We start from the raw sequence: 24,526 nt of genomic DNA on the forward strand, positions 1-24,526 counted from the left end.
AGCGGTGCTTATTATACTCTTATCTGTGATTGTGCAGAAGAAACGGAGAGAAATGGATACGAGGGAGAGAATCTGAGTATCCGTGTGGATGGATATACAGACTGGCCAGCACTTACCTGTCAACACAGCAGGAAAACCACCATCGCTTTAAGGCTCCTCACCACTGGCTGCTAGCCAATAAGTGGCAGACAGTTTCACCCTTTCAAAGGCATTAGACACTGATAGAGTGGGGGGAAAAAGTGAAAGGAAGGCGCAGAAAAGGAGGAGTGCAACATTAATCGGTGCTCCATCTCCATCTGTCATGATGTTTTGGCTGCGCGAGAAAGAGAGAGGCTGAGCGGAGGGAGAGAGGCACAGTCAAATATAGATGGATAGATGGGGGGGTGGGCGGATGGGTGTATGGGCGGGTGGGTGGCGGGGGGTGGACAGGTGGGTTGATAAACGGGACGCAGAGAGAGATACGCGGAGATGGTTCCCAGGTTTTACCAGGTCAGAAGCTGAGGACAATTTAATGCTTCGAGCTGTGTGCGTGTGTGTTAGAGGACAAAGAGTCTGCGTGGCATTTTCTGCACAAGAGCCAAATACAAACACAATTAAGACTGTGCGCGTGTGTGAAGGCGCATAATGTGAGCCGGGCTGGATTGAGACGTACTGGCTTGCGACGTCCTCTGCACCAGTTCGTTAGTGAAAGCTCCGATGCCTTTGTTCGAGATGGCGGCCAGGGAGAAGGAGTACTCTGTGTTCGCTTTCAGACCCTCCACGATGTAAGAATTCCTCGGCCCGAAGGTCAGCTTCTCCTGAGAGAGAGGAAATAAAGGAGGAGGAGGAGGAGGAGGAGGAGGAGGAGGAGGAGGAGGAAGGAGGACAGAGGAGGCGGAGAGAAAAAAAAATATGAGAGTGTTGCCACACAGCACAGTGGCACAGGATACCGAGGTTAATCTTTTAAACTTCTTCCTTTATCTCTGCTCTCATGCCGCCGTCTTGTTAAGACGTCCACTCAGCAGGCAGATTTATAAAGGGAGAGCAGGAGCAAAGAGAGAGCAAGAGGTCTTACCAAACTGCCAAACTTGACAGGCTTGTAGAGCAGCTCATAGTTGACAATTTTCTCTTTGGTGTAGGAGGGTTCCCAGGTCAGCTCTATGCTGGTGTCTGTCACCTTACCGACTTTAAACTTGCCTGGTTGGCCTGGAACTGAAGGGAAAACACAGTCAGTCAGGACTTTTTGTTTTGTACTTTATCATAGGTCGTCAACAGGGGTCCGCAGAGGTTTTTGGGGGGGAGGGTCACAATGTCTTTGATTGATTAGACATTTGTTATACGTATATTTTTAAAATTTTCCCCCACAAATTTAAATTTCTTTAAATAAATCCAACATATTTTAATAGAGGGATAAATGGAGGGAGCAGACGTTATCTTTCAGTCAGAACTTCAGTCATTCAGTGGTACAGGAGTTGCCTCAACAGCGCACAGAGCGCCACACTAGACCCGTCAATCTAAGCTTCCTGTACACAGCCGGCCCCGCCCCATCACTGCTGAGCCATTCACAGGGCCGCATATTACATGTTGACTCCATTGGCCGAGGTCCCAGTCCGTCCCCAGGTGAAATTCCAGATGCACGCTGCAATGTTAGCAGTAGAGAAGCTAACCGAAGAAGCTTGTCTTTTAATTTCATGAAGTTTAACTTGATGTATTTTTATGTTTAAGGCAGTTGCGTGGCCACCCTACTGTTGCACATTTGAAATTAAAAAGAAAAATTAATATTTGAAGCTGTGTATTGTTTGAATAGGTCAATATTAAATGCAAATGATAATAATAATGTATATTTATAAACTGCACTAGGCCAAGTTTAATATAGAACACATGTAGTAGGTCATGATGAAGTTAGAAATATTTCAGTTCAGAGAAAGGTTTAATGATTACAATGGACACCCTCTAAATCCCTCATATAGCTGACACTCTTAAATACACTCACTGGTCACCTTATTAGCTATAGCAATGACAATGAATGCATCCTAATAAAACCACGCTGCACTAAATTTTAGCTTCATGAGCGTTACGGTATTCAGCATTTGTTTAAAATGACTGATGGGAATGTGTAACCCTGAGCTATGTTTTCATTCTAGAGGCCGCGGTTTGTGCTATTGAGTTGTATTGTTTCACATTGACACGTTTCTATTATTTTGCCAACCCCGTTTGAGTCAGTAAGCTAAATAACAGAAATACTTCCATTCAATCCACTTTAACAGCGGCGCAAACCACATCCTTCAAAATGATCAAACAGTTGAATCACCACCTTTCTGACGCTGGTTCAATGTAAGCTGAACATTAGAACATTCATGAACGGGCGGGATTTAGTGCAGGGCTGTAATATTAGAAAGCATTAGTTTTCTCTAGCGTACCTAATGAAGTAGCCGCCGAGTTTATATTCTCATCCCTTCATGTTTGACTTTCCAGAGTCTTTAATGGTGCAGCCGTAGATGGAGCTAGACAGGAATTTAAACCAGTAATGCCGTCACAGGTTTTAAGCAGTCATCTCTTTGTACCTCCCATCGCATAAAACCAGACGCTTCACAGCAGCTGTCACAGCGGCACGATCAGCTCTGAGGTACGAGGGACGTTTTGGGCTGTTAATCCCCCGTTTCCTTTCCGCAAATCTCCACATTTCTGTCCCAGGCGGGTTTATTCGTTTTGAGGAAAGCCGAATTTCCTGACAGGTCAAGCCTTCGCCGCGGATTGCTACTCAAACTTTACATAAGCCACTCAAAATAAGATGCAGAGTGGTATGTATACATGCGCGCGAACACAAATAATTGCACACTCATTTGTGCTCCGGCGTACACGGGAGGGCTGAAAAACAGCCACCTACACATGAATAAATAAAGACGACTACTTAGGTATTATCCGCGCGCCGGCATAAATTTGATCCCGCTGCACAAACATCTGCCGGCGATTATGTCGATGCACGCTCACGCACTTACCTCCGCGCTGGACTTTGACGTGGACGGGGTCCGAGAAGGGTCCGTCCCCTACGGAGGTGAAGGCGAGGACCTGGATGGTGTAGGTCTCTGAGGTCACGAGGTTCTGGATGGTGGTGATCACGCTGTCCTGGACGTTGTGAATCTGCCACTCATTCATGGGCCGGGACGGGTCCATGGTGTAGTACACGCGGTAGCCTTTCACCTGCGAACGAACCGGGGCGTGAGAGAAAGGCCGCTGGATAAAGACTCGGGAAGTTTTCTGGTTTGGAAATGGATTTTAAGGTCGTCGGGGGCCCGGACCGTATTATGCGGTCTCCCGCCTAATCCCACTGTCCCGCAGCCGTGGTAATCCATAATACCATCTTTTAACACGACTTATGGCAGCCAAGGTCATCGTCCATGAATTATTATTTGACTTCAGCACGGGCCGCGAAGCGGACTTGTCGGTTCAACGTTCGTTAGAGGTCACTGTCATCACGAGGCGTTTAGCATTTGACCCTGATGAACGAAGCTCTCTATAAAAGTGACAAGTCGTGGCTGCCTTCTGTTTGTGGCAGTTAAGATGTAATCACTACACCTCTCCCTGTGGGATTCGGTTTTCGGGTAGTTCAGAGCAGATGTAATCCCTCTGCCATGCCGCTGCCCTGTCTCCCCGGCTCTCCCACCTCTCTTGTTATTACTCTTTAATATCTATAATCCCCATATGCACTCAATTCAGTCTTGCACTTTCATGAATCCACTGCACAGTTCGGCAGGCTCGGAAAAGGAAATAGGCCTCAAGAGGAAGCGCTCTCAACTTAGAGCGGACAGTCCAATTACCCTTTCTTTCTTTAGAGAGTGGGCAAAGCGGCGAGGGAGTTACGCAGCAGAAACCTCCAGCAAGGCACAATCCCTGCAAAGGACACGGACCTGCACACTGGAATAAAGCTCCCAGTGGAAGACTTTATTAAGTCTTCACCTTTTTAATCTCTGTCTGTAGTCGGTGGGAGTGCGTGCGGAGGTTTTAAGCTCTTTCGCATATTTAGAACCTTCAACAGAACAATGTCACCGTGAACTTAGGCTCAGCCTCGGTCCTCACCTGTCCGTTCGGCTCCTCTGGTTCCTCCCAGCGCACCAACACGGTGTTCTGGTCGGAAATCATGTGCGCCTGGACGTTTCGGGGCGGGCTGGCAGGGGCCTGCTCTCCCGTGCGAGCCTCCACGCGAGTGGACGGGGGCCCCTGCCCGATGCTGTTGAAGGCCGACACTCTGATCTCGTACTCGGTGTTGGGGTACAGCCCCCCGATGCTGTAGCGGGTCGTGGTGATGCTGTCCACCGTCTCGTACTTGCTGTCCGGCCCCTTGGCTCGGTACTGAATGATGTAGTAGGAGACGGGGTCGGGGTTGCCCGAGTCCCAGGTGATCGTCACGCTGGTGGCGGTGGTCTCCGTGACGATGGGTGTACCGGGAGGCTTCGGGAGAGCTGGGGGAGCGGTAAACAAACTGAATTATGTCTCTATTCTGTTTGTTTCCATCCGTGCTGCATATTTTATGATTCGGTGAAAAGACATTTTTCCACATTCCGGTTGTACTGTTCGCTCCGTATATTGTTTTCGCTCGCTTGTGACACACTGCGGTTAAATTCACTCCCACTAACAATGCCACACTGGATTATCGCTCATTCGTAATACAAGATATGCCACTGTTAAATTACATTTTGTTTTACCTGCTGTACATTCTGTGCTTGCTGGTGCCATATAATATAATCAATCAACTTAAACTGCGACAGATTTATCAGCCAGATGTTTCTGTGTGAGGTCAAATATGAAACAGACTTCACATCGCCACGCATTAAATGTTAAGTATTTAAAGTGGAGAGCAAATTTGCTTGACAGAAATGAAATATAACGTTGGCATACCAAACAACAAAGATATCTGGGCCTCTTACTCTTGACTAAGACCTGGGCGGTGGCCTCGATGATACCCAGGCTACTCATGGCCACGCAGGTGTAGTTCGCGGACTCCCGGACGCCGTTGAGCTCCAGCACGTTCCGTCCGATCGGCATTTCGTCCTCGGGGGTCAGGTCCTCGCTTCCCAGCATCCACTTGACGTAAGGCATGGGCGAACCCACGGCCACGCAGGTGATGTTGACGCTCCCTCCCGGCATGATCTCGTGGTTGGAGGGGAGGATGGAGAAGCGAGGGGGCACGCGGCGCACTGGGAAAGGAGGAGAGTTGGGGGCAGACAGGAAGGAGGGAGGGAGGGCGGGCGGGGGGTAGGGGGTGAGGGGCGAGGTGAGGGAGGAGAAAAGTGGGGAGGCGGGGAGCGAGGAGAAGAAAAGTGGAGAGAAAGAAGAAGAAGGAGGAGGAGGAGGAGGGAGGAGGTGGGGGGAGAATGAGAGAGAGAAAGAGCGAGGCAGAGAGCGAGAGAGAGGTTGAGAGAGAAAGGCGAGAAAGATAAAAAGGAAGAAGAAGAAGAAGAAGAGAGAGGAGAGGTAACAGGAAGGGGGAGAATGAACTTCAGGGTTTTTACAGAAAATTACAAAGGGATATTTCAAGTTTAGCCCCAGTTACTTTATGGTGCTGATGATTCCAACAGAAAGACACAAATCTGAGCTCAACCGTTCAGTGAGCTGCCTACTCAAAATAATATAGTGACAAACTCTTGAGTACCGTTTCAACCAGGACATGACACCTATAGTCAGTTTCTCTTGTGATGATGTGACCAAATTAAGTAAAAAAAACAAATATATATATAATTTCTTTTTTAATTTCTTTGACTACAGTCGTATCATTACAGCCCCTCCCCCCCTCTCTATGCGATGAATAAGCCCGCAAAACTTTACCAGGAACCTCGAGAGAAAGAAACTTTACTTCATTCATTGAGCTTTTGTGCGCCTCGAGGTGTTTGTGCAGTGGATGGGCCTCTGTATGGAGACGGTGTATGCAACACGAGGGCCGATCAATAGGCCCTGCCTGCTATTTGTGTCCCCATGAAAAGAACAAGCAAAGTGGCAACTTATATCCAATACTGCATCTGTCAGAGCTCGCTCGACTACGTATTAGGAAGAGATGCATCGAGAGACTGAACTCATAGGTCACTTGCATGCCTGGGCGACTCAAGAGGGATAAGATGGTGGAAAAAAAAATAAATAAAAAGAAACAACACAAAGAAGAAGAGAGCGAAGAACTGAAGACTGAGGAGGAGACGGAGAGAAGCGAGAGCAGAGGCACTGGAGAGACAGGCAGAGGGATAGAGAGAGGAAAGCAAGAAAGAGATGATAGATAGAGCGAGGCAGCTCTGCTTCTCTTCCAGACAATGAAAGGCAATGTAGCAAAGGACAGCCACATTGTACAACAAGATACTGTACAATACATAGGATTCAGAACTGATACAGTGTGTCGTCAAAATGAATCGGGAAATGTGGACAGGAGTGGATCGAGGGTTCTAAAAAAGGTGTAGTGGCAATTACAGAGTGATCATCGGACACATTAAGTAAAGAACACCAAGACAGCATGAAAGAGGCAGAACGGGAGAGAACGAGTGCGAGCAAAAAAGAGAGATATGTGAGGTAGTATGTGCATGTTTATAAGTTAATAAACTTATGTACATGTGTCTGTCGCTCCTACACATCAGGGTGCGGACAGAATGCGGAAGAAGAAAGAAGAGAAAGGGAGGAGGGAGGGACAGGACGGGGCAAAGACAGGGGAGTGGAGATAAAGAGAGGATTAGAAGAGGGTCGCAGGGGGGAAGGGGGGAGAAGGGGGAAGAAAAGAGGAGCGAGGAAGAAGAAAACACATGGATCTATTTAAAAACACGGCTGTATACCAGAGTCAGGCCCATTCAGAACGTAGGTGCTTCAAAAGTAAAGGACACGAAGAAATAAATAAAGAAAGGAGGAGAAGATTGGCAGAGATCGGATGTTGAAGGAAGAGAGCAGAAGAGGAGGATACCCGAGGGTCACAACACAGGAAACAGAGAGAGACAGAGAGATTCACAGACAAACATTCTCCGGATGAAAGGAGAGAATGAAAGGGAAGGCAAACAAAGAGCAGAAACATTGAAGAAAGAAAAAACGAAAACTCAACACTAGCAGGAAGCGCATATGTGAAAACAACAGCTAAAAGTAGACAATTCAATAAGACTAGAAAGTCAAGATTAAACCCTACAGCAGTGAAATTAATTCAATGTCAGGCTAATCCAGCTAGAACACATATATATCTTTAAGTCTATATTATATGAAAATCATGTAAAGTCAAATAATACTGGTGAATATGCTGCAAAAACCTCCACTCCTTAATGAGTGACATCATTACTCGGAATCTTCTCGGGCCACATCCCCCTACTCAAAGAATCTAGAGACAGTTGGATAGAAGTTAACATCTTTGCATGATTTCGGACAAACTGAAGACGGGCGGGTGCCGTGCCGTCGCTACCGTTTCACGAACAACACGTCAAGCACTTGGAGGAAAAAGAAAAAAAAATAATTTAAAAACAACCCAAAAGATGCCCCAGAATTGGATACAGAAGTTGAAGACAAGAAAGAGACAAAGAGACAAAAAAAACAAAAAAAAACAGGTAGATCTGTTAGAAAACAGACATGATTGAGCAGGCATCTCCTCGTCTGGGCATGCTGGAGACAGACAGACAGACAGACAAGACAGACGGACGGACAGACAAGACAAGACCGCATCATGACAGCTCCATGCATGAGACAGACGCTGCAGGTGCAATGCGGCGTGGCAAATGTTTCATCCGCTGTTATCGATTTCCAAAAGGTAAAGCGAAGCAATTAAGCGCGTGGATTTGTTTAGTTGTTTAGTGAGTGACGTTGAGGCGAAGACGGAGACTCAAAACGATCAGTGACTAATCTGAAACATAAACTCGGCGGCCGAGCACTCCTAAAGGAATCAGTCATCGGACAAAAGGCTGAAAAGAAGAATCTGGAGACGTACAGTAGGTGAGCGCTTTACAATAAAGTGAGCTCATAACAGGGGGATAATCCTTCACGCGCTCACAGAGCCTCTAGCTTAAATGTTAATCGAGCCGGGCCCGAGCCATTCCCCTCCATTTTCCATACAGTTTTTTAAGAGCCAGGAGCTTCAATCTTTATTAGCGGAGCTATCATTAGTCCCGTCCTCTGCAGGGAGTCTGGAGGCTACAGGCTGGGGAGACCTTGGCACAGCCGCAAGGATTAACGCTACATCTCAGCGACGCTATACAGCTGACATTTACTCAGCACCTTCCTGTCTGTCTCAAGGACGCAGCTTTCATTAACCCCTGCAATTAGGGGGAATCATTCATATTCCCTCAATATATATAAAAAATTGAGGGTGGATGTGACTCATTTCTAATGTCAGCGACCGGAGGCGTGTCAGGTTTGTTATGAATAGAGAAACGGCGTAGTGAAGTAAGACTATATTGCAGTTAATTTGGCGTATTACACCTGAAAATTCACCGACAGTGTAACATTATGATTCTGGATGATGTGAAAAATGTATTGAGGTTGCTGAGGGCGGCTGTTGCCACGAATTACGTGAACGTGTCTGCGCTTACGGTCACAAGTAGGTACATGTGACATTATGACTGCAATGCGCTTCGAATAACAATGGTTAGAAAAGCTCTTTATAAATACAAGGCCATTTATCATTTCACAGAACACGACTAAAACCGTCGTCACACAAAGCCTGTAGTCACAGTCGCAATCATGAAATTTAATAAAAAAATCTTTTTATTTTTTTGTTGGTTTTTTTTTGCAGCGTTTAACTGCTCATTTTTTAACAGTATTGGATAGCTGTACTTCTCTGGAAGCGACGAGGTGACGCCGTTAAAAGAGCTCTCGTCCGAACTCAAATGGTGAATAAACATGTGCAAACACAGGTGGAAATATTAGATTTCTGTTAGTTTCATGCAGCGATTACAGCAAATGATCGCGATCAGCTCTGCTCACGGGGGAGGATATTAGCATGTGATTTTTTTTTTTTTTTTTTTTTTTTTAGACCCTATTGGTAAAACTTTGCAACAGAAATAACTTTTGTTTTCTTTTGTCAGCAATTATTCATAGCCTTGTTTTTAGAGTGTAGCTGATTATAAATGATGTTTGTCACATCATCATATTTAAATAGAAAAATACTTGTTAGGACTAAATAAATAAAATAAAAGTAGAATAAAACGTTAAAAATAGATAAATTACTATTATAAGATTAAAATTATTTTAAACCAAATTTGAAAGCAATAATAGGTATTTAATTTCCTTAGATTGGATTTAATTGGATTTAATTTCCTTTTGAGTATTATTTTATAATGTCATGCAGTCCCCTCGATAACCAGAAATCATATTATACAAACAGCCCACAAAATTTTACCTAAACATGGTACATAAGAAAATGTCGTTGTCCATCAGCAGGGATGCGGTCACCCATCTAGAGTTGATGTGATGAATTCAGCCCAACACACGAAAGCTTCACTGACCAAACCAAACATATAACTTCCGCACAAAGGGGCACGTACACGAGCGAGGGCAAGACGTCCACCCAGTGCGACAAGTGCAGAACTGGAGCAGATGTGATGACATGGGAGCGGGGGACACAGTGGTAAACAAGATGCTACAAGAAGGGGGGGGGGGGGAGAAAAGAAAAGAAAAGAAACAGTAGCAAGACGTGACAAGACAGCAAGTTCAATAATATCACGATTCGAGCATATCAATTGGCGTAAACACACACTGTGCCATGCTCTTGTGTCAGTCCGTCAGTCAACAGACATGCAAGCGGTGCTCCTTTCTCTTTCTCTCCCACTCCTTCCATGCAAACATTGCCTCTTTTTAATCTTCCAATTCTTGGGTCTCCATGACAACAAGATCATACCATGCAGAAAACATTGATCGGGGAGTGAAGGCAATACCAAGGGTTCTGCACACAAGGCCTCACAATGCAGTCAATGCACTCTGCTGCGTAGGCAGACCACTTCATCAACGTAGCAGCTGTACTCTCCTCACTTTGGATACAGGATTTTTTTTTTTTTTTTATCATTTCACTTCAAATCTATTCCGGTGACCTTTGATTTATTATTATTGTTATTATTATTGTTGTTGTGATTACTTTTTTTGTTTCCCTCTGTTTCAATAAGTGAAGCTTTCTGAAACAAAGGAGTAACAAAAGAAAAGAAAGAGCGCACCAACCTTCTCGAAGCTCTGAGGGATGGAAGGGGGTTGATGCAGAACACAATGACGTGAGGGGGGGGGGAGAGAGAGAACGGGGAAACACAGAGAGAATAAAAACGGCCAGCGCAGAGCCACTCGTTCACCGCACCACGCACGCACACACACTCACGCAGTCAAACACACACACACACACCTCACACGCTGCACACACACGCTTCTCTGATATCCCACGTAACATAGAAAGTAGAACTTGCAAATGTGAACATTGGATGTGGTCTTCGAGCCATAAGCCAGCGATAAACCAGCACCCACAGACAGAGGCTAGAAATTAATCAGGGATCGTGTGGGTGCTCATTAAAGTAAACACTCTAAAGGCAAATCTTCAATTTCATCCCAATCCTCAGTCAAATGATTTTTCCTTTCATTATGCCTCCAGTACAGAAGCCACTTTAGCAGACACATAAGTGATGTTTCCATGCAGTTAAACCGAGGTGCGTTCCCAACCTTTGCGCTCGCTTTGGCTGCGTGGTGAGCTCGCACCAGGGTTTAAGGTGGACTCGTTAAAGGTGGTAGTGAGAAATACCAAACAGGAGGGTCGACATATATTGTAGACAATGGATGGGTTAGTAATTCTCGCTTAAGAGCACAGTAATGGAGAAGAGGTAGCTTTATTCAGAGTACCAGCAGCACCTTAACAGTCGTGATTTCTGTGCGTTTGTTTTCTTTGTGCGCGTTTTTGTTCTGTGATCAGGTCCTACCTCTCACGTATAGATTTGCGGGAGAAGAGTAGCGCACGCCTTGAGAGTTGGTGGCCACGCACTCGTACTTCCCTTGGTCCGTTTCCTCGCTGTTCTCGATCTGAAGCGCCCCTGCAAACAGAGGGAAAGAAGACGTTCGGCTGAGTTTAGTGTTAATGTTCCCGATGCCGGCGGGCCTTCCTTTGCATCTTTTTCATCCTCGGATGTGTGTTTCTGTTTCTGCTACGGCTTGACCCTGGGCTATCTGCTCGCCCGTTGCTCCAACATCCAATAAAGCCATGCTCGTCGTTATTTCTGCGAGGCTCTGTCTGAATGGGCCGCGCTCTCATATAACAGAAGTCGTAAAGGAATCGAGCGCTTCCCCCCTTTCCACACCCACATCTCCTCCTCCACCACCTCCTCCTCCTCCGGAGACGACAAAAGAAACAGCAACGCATTAAAATTCAAATCCCTTCGAAAAAGTTTGCGAGTCAAAAACAAGGCACAAAAGGACTTTTTATAAACTTAGATGACACTTAAAGGGCCTTTAGTTGTGTACCTCTGTACCAGCTAGTGATTCCTCTCCTGCAGCAGGCGCTCTGCTGCCATGAAGAAAGCCTGTTTCTATCTTGGCAGCTAACTGGCAGCAGCTACACAGCTTTACCCCACGGCAACGACCCAGCGATGCTCCTCAGCTCTTTCACTTCCTCAATTTTTATCCTCCTACCCCGAACCTGCCGTGATAAACAGTGTCTCCCTAAATGTGCTATAATTACATACAAAACTCGTCAGGTGCGCTTTTGTATCTTTTGTTTCACAGGGTGCTATTCTTGCTGCTGTGTTATTATTATTATTTTTTTTTTTCTTTTGTGCTATCGGCCTTTTGAGTTACTAGCACACAGAGTTTTATATATATTTTTTTATTTTTTGCTCTTTCAGTTTGCTCTGTCACATTCTTCTCATCTGAAACTGACTTTGACATGGAGCCTGAGGTGGAAGCGCAATACCACGCATTACTCCGCGCTGCACTGCACACATGCACACACACTCTACGAGAGAGAAACGTGTGCACAAGTGTGTGGGTAAACAGACACACACAAAGTTTAAGCCTCATAAAAAAGCACCGTGCTTTACACCGAATCTTCTGTGAGACTGAAAAAAGTCATCTGGCTTGTAAGAGATGTAGGGAGATATAAGAAGAGACAGAGGACGGTGTGCTCTTTCGCATAAAAACGGAAGGCGAATACATCCTCAGAGGAATTTAGATTAAACCGTAATGTAAAAGCACTCACATGAAAAACAGTATGCAGAATAACTTCTCTCCAAAAGCAATAATAATGCAGTATTTTCGCACAGTGGTGTTGCTTTATCGATCCATGCACCTAAAATAGATTTATAATCCACATATATATAGATTTTTTTTCCTTGAGATGGACTGAACTTTTAAGTGGTACATATAATCAAGATAGATTTATACGTAAACAGACCTGAAACTGAAAGCAGAGAGCAAGAGACCTCAGGAAGGGATATCTCCAAAGCTGTTGGATGTACAATGTAGGCCGCAGTAGCAATAATGACCATATTTGCCAAAAGATGGCCACAAGGTCAAAGACTACAACTGCAGTACAGTTTAACCTACATCAATGCCGATTTTTGATCATATAATTGATATAATTTAATATAATTTATTCAGTATAGCAGTCCAAAACGCAGTCAAATAAATTTATCTGACATGTAATTTGATGGAATTCTCTATTTTTTCTGTGCATTTTGGACAATGACACATGTCCAAAGTCGTTTAGAAGAAGTGAGGCGCTACATGCTGCAACTAACACTCTTTCACGTCTGTTTTCCAAATTATCATGAAAGGAAAACAGCTCGTTGACCTCGTCTTCCTCCCTGTTTTCCATCGCTCATTCCCCGGGTGGTGCAGGGAAGAGTTGGGAAATAAACAAGAATGCATAATGTGCTCTATAAGCCAAGTCTCTGCTGCAGAAAAACAGTGGAGGCAGAAGGAGAAGACAGAGTGGAGAATAGGTGGGACTAGACAGGTGGAGCTCCGCAAACAAGAACCAATCTGACAGCTGCAAGGAGCTCATATGGCTAACCATCAGCACAAATTTGAAATTGGCTATTGAAATCTTCCTTCATGCATGGTGTAAGGCAGGTGTGCAGTATAAATATATACACACATGCATAAGTACACAGAGTAGACGGAAGACTGGCAACGAACCAGCGCCATGAAAGGCAGAAAATCAGGGCAAAGAGCTGCATAGAGGAAATAAACGCTGCGCTATGAAGAGGGAGAGCAGTTTGTTAGTGAGTCTGGGAGATGCTGACAGATTCCGAATGAGATGTGACTTAAGTAAATTGAGCCACTGTGAAATCGTGGACGGCGTATAATGTCTGTTGGTCTGAGGCTCAGCTGATCAGATGACAACAGATACCGCTAACCCGATAGCTCCGGAGGAACATGTAGGTCAAACAGATCACCAAGACGCCAGTCTCCCACGAGATGAGAGATTAATTGAACTGGAGGCTGGACTCGACCAACTGACGGTTGTTTCATTTTCAAACTAGTTTTCTGGGAGTTGAAGATAAAAAGCACTGCAAAACTATGAAAAGCTATGCAGTGATTTTAAGCATTGTTAGTCTACATGCAAATAATTAATAAAAAATTTGTATCTGAAAAGCAAAAATGTGCAAAAACCTACAGCCCTGTCTTATTGCTGCTGCTTTTCTTAGACAATTCTGCTTTCATATACACTTCAATTTAGGAGTGGGGAAAAATATTGATATGGCAACATATTGCAATACTTTTTCTTCCGATACAATATCGATTTTGAATGCCTTAATATCTATTTTAAAAGAAAAAGTAATATTTTGGGCCAATCTTGAACAACTTCCGCACCTCCACCACCACTTTTTCTGTAAACGTGCAATAAATTAGAAATGGATCATTTGAAAAAATATTGTCATTTGTCCAATGCATTATCACTGTCATCTGATCTACATATATACAACTTGTATTTTAAGCTACATTTAAAAATTCTCAGTGAACTGTGTAGAATATCGCAATATCATAATATTTGCAATAATGTATCGTATCGTGACTCAAGTATCGTGATACGTACCGTATTGCAATTCCTTGCCAATACCCAGGCCTACTTCCATTACGTGATAATTAAAATTATAAATGAAAAAAAAAAATCTTCTACCAGCCATTAAAACTGTTTTTAAATTCCAGATATTCTGAAAATCTATTAAAGGATGCGTCTCTCTCAATTTTTTTTTTTTTTTGGCGAATGCCCTAATTTTCTAACACATTCCATTGAAGTCATGTCTGAGATATCCTGCTGACAAACGAACAAGCAAACAGGACCAAAAATAACCTCAGTGAAACAGAATTTAATGATGAAAGAAGCAACGGTTTGGGTCACTTCTGATCAGAGAATCCGTCTTCAAAACAAATATAAAATTCTGTGCGCTGCCTGTAAAAGGTAAATAGAAAACCGTCTTAAAATTTGCCAAAACTGTTCTTGTGCTTGTGTGTTAATAAGGAAAAGTAACCTAAACCGTGACTGTTGCCTCTGATCAGATCAGAGTTCTCGTTTAAGACAGGTACATCCATTACCCAGCAGTCAGCCTCTGGGTCCATACTGGATGCCATCTGTTAACAGTCCGTTAAGTGCGTAGGTAAACTCTACAGATCTCAGACGCAAATGTCAGAAAGACGGAAAACTTGTCAGGGTGCACCTCACGTACATCTAGACTGGTGCAGCAGATGGCTTGGAAAAATAGATGGCTACCTTGTTGAGGTATAAAGACGTCAGGAAGAGTTCAGCTATAGCACTGTGACATATGTTTCAGTCCCCGGGGGAACGAATGGAGCGCGTACGTGCAGGTTTGAGATCAGTAAACATGGTGTTCATGACCGTCAACAGCCATGGACAGTAACCTGCAGTAGAAAGCCCCCACACAGGTGACGGATACTAATGGGCTGTGAAATAGCTAAGAGTCATCTTGTGCGAGACTCGAGTGCAGACATTCTCAGTATCATTTTTCATCTTCACCCATACGGTGCATAAAAGTACACCCGAGACAGAAAAGAGAGAAGAGCCAGAGAGAAAACAATGATCGTGCCCCAAAAAACTGATTCCTGGCCATTATCCAACGAGACCACGCAGGCTCCCTCTAAATCAGAGGCACTGCTCGGAAGGAGCCTCCATTAAACACATCTTAAAGGAGTGCTTCATCTATAACACATTGCGCTGCTATTTTGTGCCTAGCTCAGGTATAATTGATTTCCTCCGAGTCATTTCGCTGCAGCGTACGGATCATTATACAGCGCATTCTGTTGTGCGCGTTTGTGATGGTTTTGGTGATTTTAAATCCTGCTAAAGGCTGCAGTGAATCTCACTGAGCCCTTTGTCTTGTGACTGTTTCACTGATGTGAGCATACTGCAGCGTTGAATCCTCGTCACGTCTGTGTGACAATCTACAAAGGATCAAGTGAAACGTAGACGGAGAAACTATTACAACATTCACAAATTCAGGTCTAAAGAATGGGAATGTTTTCTGTTGCTCTGTAACAACAACAAATATCAAAAACTTAAAGAGACACGACTCACGCCACAGAGGACGCCTCTGTTTCTCTGTTGCTTCAAGGCACGAGCATTGATGATAAATAGAGAATGAAAATAAAACAGTCACTACATGGTTTGTTTGGCATGTCTCTTATGTTTCTGAAGGAATTTCTTTAAACTCTATTCTCTTTTTGGGATGTTTTTTGGGAGTATAGTGTACCGTTCTATTACCAAAACTACCACTGCAGACTGGTAAGCGACAATTTTTCACAAATCAGTTAGTTATTGGAAATTATACTTAAGATTAGGGCTAAAAAAGTGTCTCTGCACACAAAGAATGATGCACTGCAGAGCAAAACTGTAATGAATGGATTAAAGCATAGGTCTTCAACAGGGGGTCCGTGACCTCTAGGTGGGCCCAAAATCTTTGGTTGATTAGATATATTTTATATGTATTTTTTTTATGATTTACATTTAAATTTCTTTAAATACGCATCCAACATATTTTAGTAAAGGGATAGATGGAGGCAGAAGACGTTAACTCATTCAGTGACACAGGAGTAGTCTCAGCACCATTTCACACAGAGCGCCACACTAGCCGAGACCTGTCAATCAAAGCCTCCTGTACACCATAGGCCACGGCCCTATCACTTCTGAGCCAATCACGAGGCTGCATATAACATGCTGACTCTGTCAGGTTCCTGGCAATTGGCCGAGAGCCTATTCAGTCCCCATGTGAAATCCCAGAGGCATGCTGCAATATTAGCAGAAGAGAAGCTAACAGTGTAGCTAGGGCGAATTTAATATAGAACACATACAGTAGGTAGGGGGTCCCTACTTAATCTCTCCACCAGTTTGGGGGTCCTTGGCCTGAAAAACTATGAAGACCCCTGGATTAAAGGATATGTTGATCTGCTCTTGATATGAGCTGAAAACATTAGCATGTCCCGCAGCTTGTTCACTACCTTCAGTAATTTGAACGTGCTGAAATTACCAAAGAGCACCATCATATTTGGGTAATGCTCTCTTTTTCCCCCAGTCGACATAAGGTGTACTTCTTACGCATGCGAGCTCTTCATGGATGGATTTGTCCTGCTCGTGTACTGCATTTGGGAAGGTTTCCGCCGCAGCAATCCTACAACTCAAAGTTGCATCCCAAAACAGAATTACATTTGCCAGATTTGCTAATTAGCCCTCCGCCTAAAGCCTGTAAAAAAGTTCAATTTCAAACAATGGGCATAATTCTAAGCTCAGTTGCTTAACTATTGTAGCATGTTGTCTACAGTGAACAAAGCATCCAAATAGGGATTATGTTAAACCGTTAAGCTTACCTTGACTACACTATAACTAATTAGCCTTACCCAGCAACACAAAACAATGTTGTTTCCACTTGTACTACATGGGCCGTCAGCTGTGGAGGATGATTAGTTATTTCTGTGGCGTCTGCAGCTTCAACATCAGCCCCAAAGCATGATACTGTGCATTTGTTTTAACAATATAATGGGAGATTCTGCAAATGGAGACGCAGACACGTACGCTGACAGGGGGCCACTGGTGATCGGTGAGGGATACTGGCTGACAGCAGGGAGATATCAGCGCTGGCAGGACGGAGGAGCACACAGAATATGGATGAAACAACAACAAAATGGTTTCGCCTGACCATCACTTTCAATCCCCCCGGGGATGGCTGAGTGGGAACGGCTCAGAAAAAGCGTGCCTGTCTACTCTAGCAGACACTGTATCATCTGTACAGAAGAGCATAAACAAAGATGAACAAACTGTCTTAAGCTCAAGATGTGATTCCTCCGTATTTATCTCTCGATCTGTCTGCACAGACACAGTTTCCTCTTTCTCTCACAGCAGAAACCAAAAAAAATAAAAATAAAAACTTCCTCCTTTCATTTCTTGTGGTCTGCTGCAAAGTGATTTTACTTCCACATTTCTAGATACTGAGCTCATTTCACACAGTTTCAGGCTGGACGGGTCAGGATGAGAGGAGCATCAGTTAAATGACGCGAATGCGAAGAAACTCCTATTCCTGCATCTATTGATTTTGAGACCTGAGAAAAGAGAATTATAGTTGTTCCCGAGGTGGATTGATTATTATATTAAGCATTTATTTCAAAGCAAATTTACTTTACTTCCTTACTTTTATCTGAATTCTGCTGTGTGTTTTTGGCATTTACAATGGAAAGAGAGTTTTGCCTTTCAACTGAGATCTTTTCATAATCTTTTCTCCCAAATGTTAATAAAACAGCATTTGCTTTGCTTGGCTTAAGGGTGGCACAGCGATCCTTTTTATGAAATTGGCTTTAAAAAGGTTTTATACCCCCAAAGGATGTAGATAAACTGAGAGAGCGACGTGTAATCCCTCAATCATAATTAAAAACATCATAATCACCAAATTTAGAGCAGCATGGATTTACCTGATAAAAGCCCAAGCTTTAGATGCGCCGTTTGTTTAGATGCCAGCAAATGAAGTAATCGGGACTAAAAGCCGTCAATCTCACCTGATCGAAGCTGTTTGATGCGGCCCTGGCTCGTGCTGGTGTCCACGGGCAGGAAGTCTTTGAACCAGGAGATCTCTGGGTCCGGGATGCCACTGGCCGCGCACAGCATGGTGGCCGTCCTCGTCCGCTCCACCACCTTCAGCTGGGGGCCCATGTCAATGCTGGGGAAGCCGAATGGCAACAGGTCCTCTGAAAGGAGAAGGAAGAAAATAAATAAGAGGATGCTATACAGAAAGAACCCAAATGGTGTCACAAAACTGCCAAAAACTGCTTTGTAAATGTAAGGACATTTTGTATAACACCTAGCCTAGCATGTCTTAGTTAAGAACAGGGGTCTTAACTGTGCTGGGGACTGAATAGGCTCTTGGCCAATTGTGGGAACCTGACAGAGTCAGTGTGTAATATGCGGCCTAGTGATTGGCAGTGATGGGGGCGGGGCTGTACGGGAGGCTTTGATTGACAGGTCTCGGCTAGTGTGGCGCTCTGTGTGAAACGGTGCGCTGCTGAGACAGCTCCTGTATCGCTGAATGAGCAAAGCGCTGACTGAAAGATAATGTTTTCTGCCACCATTTATCCCTTTACTAAAATATGTCTGATTCATGTTGATGTGTATTTAAAAAAAATTAAATTTGTGGGGGGAAATTAAAAAAAAATATATAAAAGATATCTAATCAACCAAAGATTTTGGGCCCCCCCTGAAGTACCTCTGCGGAGCCCTTAGAGGTCACAAACTCCCCGTTGAAGACCTATGGTTTAGAAAGCAGGCTAAAGCTGATGGTGCTAAATACAAAAAACAACCGACGGTAAATAGTCTTGCTATTTTGGGGGTTAGCATTAGAAATGTTAAACAATGAGAGGGTTGTGTATGATGTTCCGGGGTAAATACACTGGGACACATTTTTTGGCAACATGGAGCTGCAGCTTTTCTATGAACAAACGGCAGCTTTAATTGCCCTGCGCAAAAACACAGTTTGCATTCAGCCCCCACTTTCCTTCGTCCGCGTTGAAACGCAAGAGTTGCTCCCACACGCAGCGATGTGAGAGCCACTGTTGCCCCTTTTAACATCTGCATACCCTTGAAAGAGGAGATAGTGGGGAAGACAGCGGGGCCACTATGGCCTCCGCGATCAAAGCCTATTGTTCATTCCTGCTGCTAACTAGTCATTAGGTGATACTGCAGGCGGGAGGAAACGCAGCTACGATTTTGTGTGTGTGTGATGGACCGTTTTTCAGAGGAGCACAAACATGCCGCCCAGTCAGCGGGGGTTACTTAAGTGTTGTCACATGAACGCACACACACACACACATAATTTCTAACCTAGAAACACAGGTGTTAGGTGGCTGTGGCAGTAAACTGTGAGTTTTTCAAAGGTGCGGCCCTGTGCTGTGAGCTGGTAATGATTCCTGTCTAATAACTATGCAGAGAGCCGCTCAGAAACAGCAGCAGCAATTAGAAGCTGGGATCAAGAGGAGGGGCAGGGCACTGGGGGTAATAAGGACTTGTTAGCAGTAATTGTTAAAATGTACCGACGATTAGAGGGGCCGATCTGGGATGTGTCCGCATGCGTCTGGATGTGTCTGATTACGGAGGGGTTGCAGTGCGTGCACGTCGCCCCGTGCGTGCATTCGCTTCTATAGCGATGCTCTCATTAGCATGTTCACAGATTTCTTTTTGCGATGTGTGGAATAATGTGGCGTGGCGCGTCCGCACATTCCCAGGAAAATGAAGGTGCGCGCACAGACGAGCAGTCGCTCTCTATCTCGCGCACGCACAAACATATTCACATACACTTTCTCTGGTGAATGAGATTAAGGATCTCGGTGACAACAGTCCAGATGGCCAGACACGTAATCAAGCATCTATCAGGCCTCCTGCTTCCTCCTCTCCTTACCCTTTTAACCACTCTATCTCTCTCACACATACACACTCACACCTCCTCCATACCTGGAACTATAATTATATATTCCACTTTTCTACAGCGGTGAAGCAATTCTCAAGCCAGCAGTTTGCCTGGCTAACAATGAAATCCGTCGGAGCCTTGTTTTCATTGTTTTGAGCGCAACGAAACCTGTTAAAAGTTTGTCAGCTCTAGCCCAGCAGCGCAGACGAATCTCGAGCTGAACACAGTTCGAGATGCAGGCCGATGCACCGCCTGTGTGTTTTTCCTCTGCTCCTTCCCTCCTCCGGGCTCCCTGCTACCTAACCGCATGACAGACATATACCATCTGCTCGCACACTCTCCGGGATGGGGATGAGAGGCTGAGTGGAGATAGGATCTATCGCTCTCCTTCTCTCTTTCTACAGTCATCAGCACTGGAGAGACCCCATCAGATAGGAATGTCAAGCTGTTGCTGATGCTGTGGCTAAAAGGAGGAACGAGAGGAGAAATGCCAACAGAGGCAAGAGAGAGTGGAATCCGAACTCAGAGTGGAGCCCGACACCGATGTCTAGTGTATCCACCAGACACCAGAAAACGGAGACGAGCGTGGGCTGAGCGGACCACCCTGATGCCTCCCACCCTCCCCCCTCTTCACCGGCCACGGCTGCACGGCTGATCAATGCTAATGATCCACCTGAATGAAGGCCAGTGGTATGGCCGCTGATGAAACGGGGGAAGAGGAGAAAGGAAGGAGAGGAGGGAGATCGATGGGCAGGTCAGGAGGCTGGCTCCCCCGAGGTGAAGGATAGGCTGGGCCTACATCTGCTCCCCTCTACCCTGCCCCCCCCATCCCACCCCTCTCCTGAGAGGGTTCAGATGGTCTTTTTATCACTCCGCCGGCTACTGCTACATGGACTCCCTGGCTGTTAATTAGAACACGCCAGTGCACTGGGCTCAGGGCATGGGCATGCGCGTGTGTGTGTGTGTGTGTGTGTGTGTGTGTGTGTGTGTGTGTGTGTAGTTGTGCTGAAGGGGGTCTGGGTCCGTATTTCAGTACAAAAACAGCAGACAGACAGACAGACAGATTGATAGATAGATAGATAGATAGATAGATAGATAGATAGATAGATAGATAGATAGATAGATAGATAGATAGATAGATAGATAGATAGATTTTGTTCTGTACTGTAGAATAACATAAGAGGTAAAGACACAGGCAAAAATGTCTTGGGAGATATTGAAAAAAATGTGTGTTAAAACCACATTTAGCCTCGGTAACACATCGCTGCAGATTCATATTCAGCCCCACAGATAAGCCAGTAGACAGACGGTTGAGCTGGACACTAAAGTACAGTTCACTAGAGAGGAGAATGGGGAGCTACAGGTATTCAGCCTGGCTCCTGGATGAGTCAGCCTCTGCTTGAAATAGATACTGCGGGCACGGCCTTGATCACACTTTTCACCAAATAAATCATTTATCAAATGCAAACACTGCTGCACAAAAGCGCTGCTTATTTTTCGCCTCCTGGTTAAATTGATAAGACAGCCTATGGAAAAATGCGCCATGTGTGTGCAAACACTGCATGTGTCAACAGTGTTTGGGGGAACATTGGCAAGGGCCGAGCATCATTGTTCCCCGGAGCTTTGTGTTTGTGTGTGTTTGTGTGTATCAAGAGGTTGAGAGCATTCGTTTTGGCCTGGTTATGTTTGCAGAAGGGCAATCAGGCCTCGTGCCCAAAACCAGTCAGTGGAGCCAACCAGATCTGGGCAAATACGCAATTTGTGTGTCCGTGCACACGCAGACACACAGACCAGTGGCACGGAAAGACACACACACACACACCCAAAGAGTCAAACACATAATGCATATGATGCAAACAAACAAACATGGATCCAGGCTTTCTTTTCCTGCGTGTCTCTTTGTGTTTCCCTCTCACATTAACCACACAAAAACATACACACACACACTTCCCCACAAGAAGAGCATCCTTTCTCCTGGTTAAGAAACAGGTTGCCTATTCATCTTTCAGTTCATTTCAGAGGGAAATGGCCATGTGTATGAAAGCAGCCGGAATAAAAGCCGATCTCAGGGAGCCTGATTCAGGATTAATCTGCCAGCACTCAGCAGTCTTCAGAGGCTGTAATGCTTTGACTCCTATAGACTGCAGTGGGGCTGAAGGGGAGCACTTTAAATGCTAATGGTCCTTTATGATAATAGATCACAATACAATGCAGAATCCAACTAACATCGTAGATCAAACACACCAAACCACCCCCTCGTATCTTCACCACCCTGAGCCGTCAGCGGTGAGGGACTAAACACACAAAGCGCGACGATCCCATATGTAAAACTCATGTATGCATCACCTACTAACATGCGTAAAGAATAGGCTGCGAGAAAAAGAAACGAAGGAAGGAGAGAATTAAAACACTGAAGAAGGGCCATATGTGATGAAAGAGCCAGCTCTCCACTCAAGGAGTGTAATCCTCTTGCAGGCTGAGTTGATACTCTCAGTTGTTTCCAAACCGAAATGCTGCTTGAGCCGCCGGCCTGCCAATGCAGCAGACGCCTGGAGGGAATCACTGATCTGACTCTGTTGTTCATATGAAGAGTGTATGCCGTGGTGGCAGCACAAACCCTGTTCCTCCCTCATCTCTTACCTCCCTTTCTCCTAAAATGGGACACTGAGGAGGTGAGTATAATCGGGATTATTCTGCACAAACCGGCCATGCAAAGCACAGATGTATGCGCACGTACGCACATCCATAAAGGAAGAAATCCATGCATTTGCACACATACACCGTCGTGAAGGTCGCGCTCACAGAAACACACATATACAGTGCTGCAGTGATGAGAATCTCTCGCCCACCAGAGGTTTTCAAACATGCAGAACTGCAGATATCCATGTCTCCTGAAGGCAGAACACAACTGCAGTGTCCATAGAAAAAGAGCAGATTGGATAGAAAGACGACGGGGTGGAGCAGTCTGTAAAAATGTGACAGAAGGAGCCAAAAGAGAGTTTGAATAGGCAGCGAGGGTCAGGCAGAATAGAAAGAAAATGAAAGAATGAATAAAACAAAAGAGGAGAAATTAGAAACGGATATAGCTCTGGGCCAAAGACACGGCTGCTGAAGTCAAAGGCAGGCGGATATTGGGAGGTAAAAAGAGAGGAGGAGGAAGACAAGGTAATGGAATGGGTGATGTGTGATGATGGTGGTGACGCCACAGAAAGAAAGTTCTCCGGGACCATAACCCACCACATCTCCATCCATTAGGTAGCCTATAGAGTGGCAGCAAATATCCTGTGGCCAACCACACGCCCCTCACCCTGTACAACACGGCTATTAGTCTCGGTCAACCATTGTACAAAATGATGAGATGAAACACATCAGGGGATGAAAAGACTTTTCAGCTGAAGTGGAAGGGGTATGACCAGTAATGGAAAGCCTCCTCTCTACTTCAGTGGTTGGTGGACCTTTTTCTCTAGTGAGTCCTTCTTTTTTGAAAAAGACTGGCTCGAGCACAGCTTTCTTGGATTACCCAATCTACTATGGACTGTATCATTCAGACTGCATAGGCGTACAGTATTGGAAACATACAGTCAAATAAATACATACAGCATTAAGCTAGTATATTTTCGTAAATTGGGAATATCTTGAAATCCCTTTATGTGTCCTGCAAATCTGTTTTTCTGGAGCACTCTTAAAGCTTTAATGGTATAAAACCATTAGTTTGAGCAATTACAAATAATTTGTTTCTTGGAAAAAAAAATATATCACAGGCAACGACAACATAAATAGAGAAACCAAGAATGGGCTTCCCTATTTATATTATTAGAAACTCCAAGCATGGGCGCCACAGAGCTACTTGGAAATAAAGATTAACATGAAGGACAAAGCAAAAGGTCACAAACTCAAAGAGTCACAAATGTTCTCTGATTCAAACTGGCTGAAATCTTATCAATAGCACAGCCGTCAATGTTGAATCTTATAAGTAATTAGTAATGAGTGAATATTATTTTGATATTATATACACGAACATGATTTCTCAGAATTTAAGTTGAAATTGTCAAACTTTAACCTATGTTATCCTTAAAGGACCAGTGTGCAGGAATAAGTGCCATCTAGTGGTGACACTGCAGACTGCAGCAAAGATACATACTATAGTTGGTCTTTGATTTGTCTGTTCTGGTCCTCTAAATTATGTATTTAAGCTTGTAAAGACTAGACTGGTGACCTGTCCAAAGTGTACCCTGGCCCAATGACAGCTGGGATAGGCTCCAGCAACCCCCGCGACCCTAGTGAGGATAAGCGGTAGTAGAAGATGAGATGAGATAAGCTTGTAAAGATGAATCGCGGTGTTGTGTAATATATGGTTAACTCACACCCCAACTTCAAATTTTCTTACAGATCTTAAATGAGGAAATGTTTTTTCTTTCTTAGATAAGATAAACAGAAATCCAAACCTTTTAAAAACTAATCTGAGAGTAATATATAAAAAAACATCTTAATTTGCAAGATTTCCCACAATGAGCTAAAATAAAATTCAGATGGCATCTAACCAGCACAGATTATATCGCACATCCTACATGATTCTGCAAAATGTACTTGCAGAATCATTGCTTCTTTTGGAAGCTACATAAAACCCATCACAGTATTATGATTCATGCGTAATTTTTATTTATTAGGACTACTAA

At 44.5% G+C, this 24,526-nt stretch overlaps 1 protein-coding gene across 24 annotated transcripts in view; it reads right to left on the minus strand.

Moving 5' to 3' along the window:
* The window catches only part of LOC125010249 (receptor-type tyrosine-protein phosphatase S-like), a 62,960-nt gene that overhangs the window by 18,568 nt on the left and 19,866 nt on the right, over positions 1–24,526 (minus strand). For 8 of the 24 annotated variants that reach the window (XM_047588705.1, XM_047588694.1, XM_047588704.1 and 5 more), the window contains exons 5-12: positions 17,950–18,138; positions 10,875–10,985; positions 10,135–10,146; positions 4,905–5,174; positions 4,057–4,439; positions 2,979–3,180; positions 1,055–1,191; positions 653–797 (exon numbers count right to left, since the gene is read on the minus strand). In XM_047588705.1, coding sequence (XP_047444661.1) covers positions 653–797; positions 1,055–1,191; positions 2,979–3,180; positions 4,057–4,439; positions 4,905–5,174; positions 10,135–10,146; positions 10,875–10,985; positions 17,950–18,138 — 1,449 coding nt within the window. Of the gene's footprint in view, positions 1–652; positions 798–1,054; positions 1,192–2,978; positions 3,181–4,056; positions 4,440–4,904; positions 5,175–6,567; positions 6,583–10,134; positions 10,147–10,874; positions 10,986–17,949; positions 18,139–24,526 lie in introns of all 24 variants that reach the window. The other 16 variants (XM_047588707.1, XM_047588706.1, XM_047588697.1 and 13 more) reach the window with 3 other exon arrangements.

This window comes from Mugil cephalus, chromosome 7, assembly GCF_022458985.1.
Source record: "Mugil cephalus isolate CIBA_MC_2020 chromosome 7, CIBA_Mcephalus_1.1, whole genome shotgun sequence".
NCBI classification, from domain to species: Eukaryota; Metazoa; Chordata; class Actinopteri; order Mugiliformes; family Mugilidae; genus Mugil; species Mugil cephalus.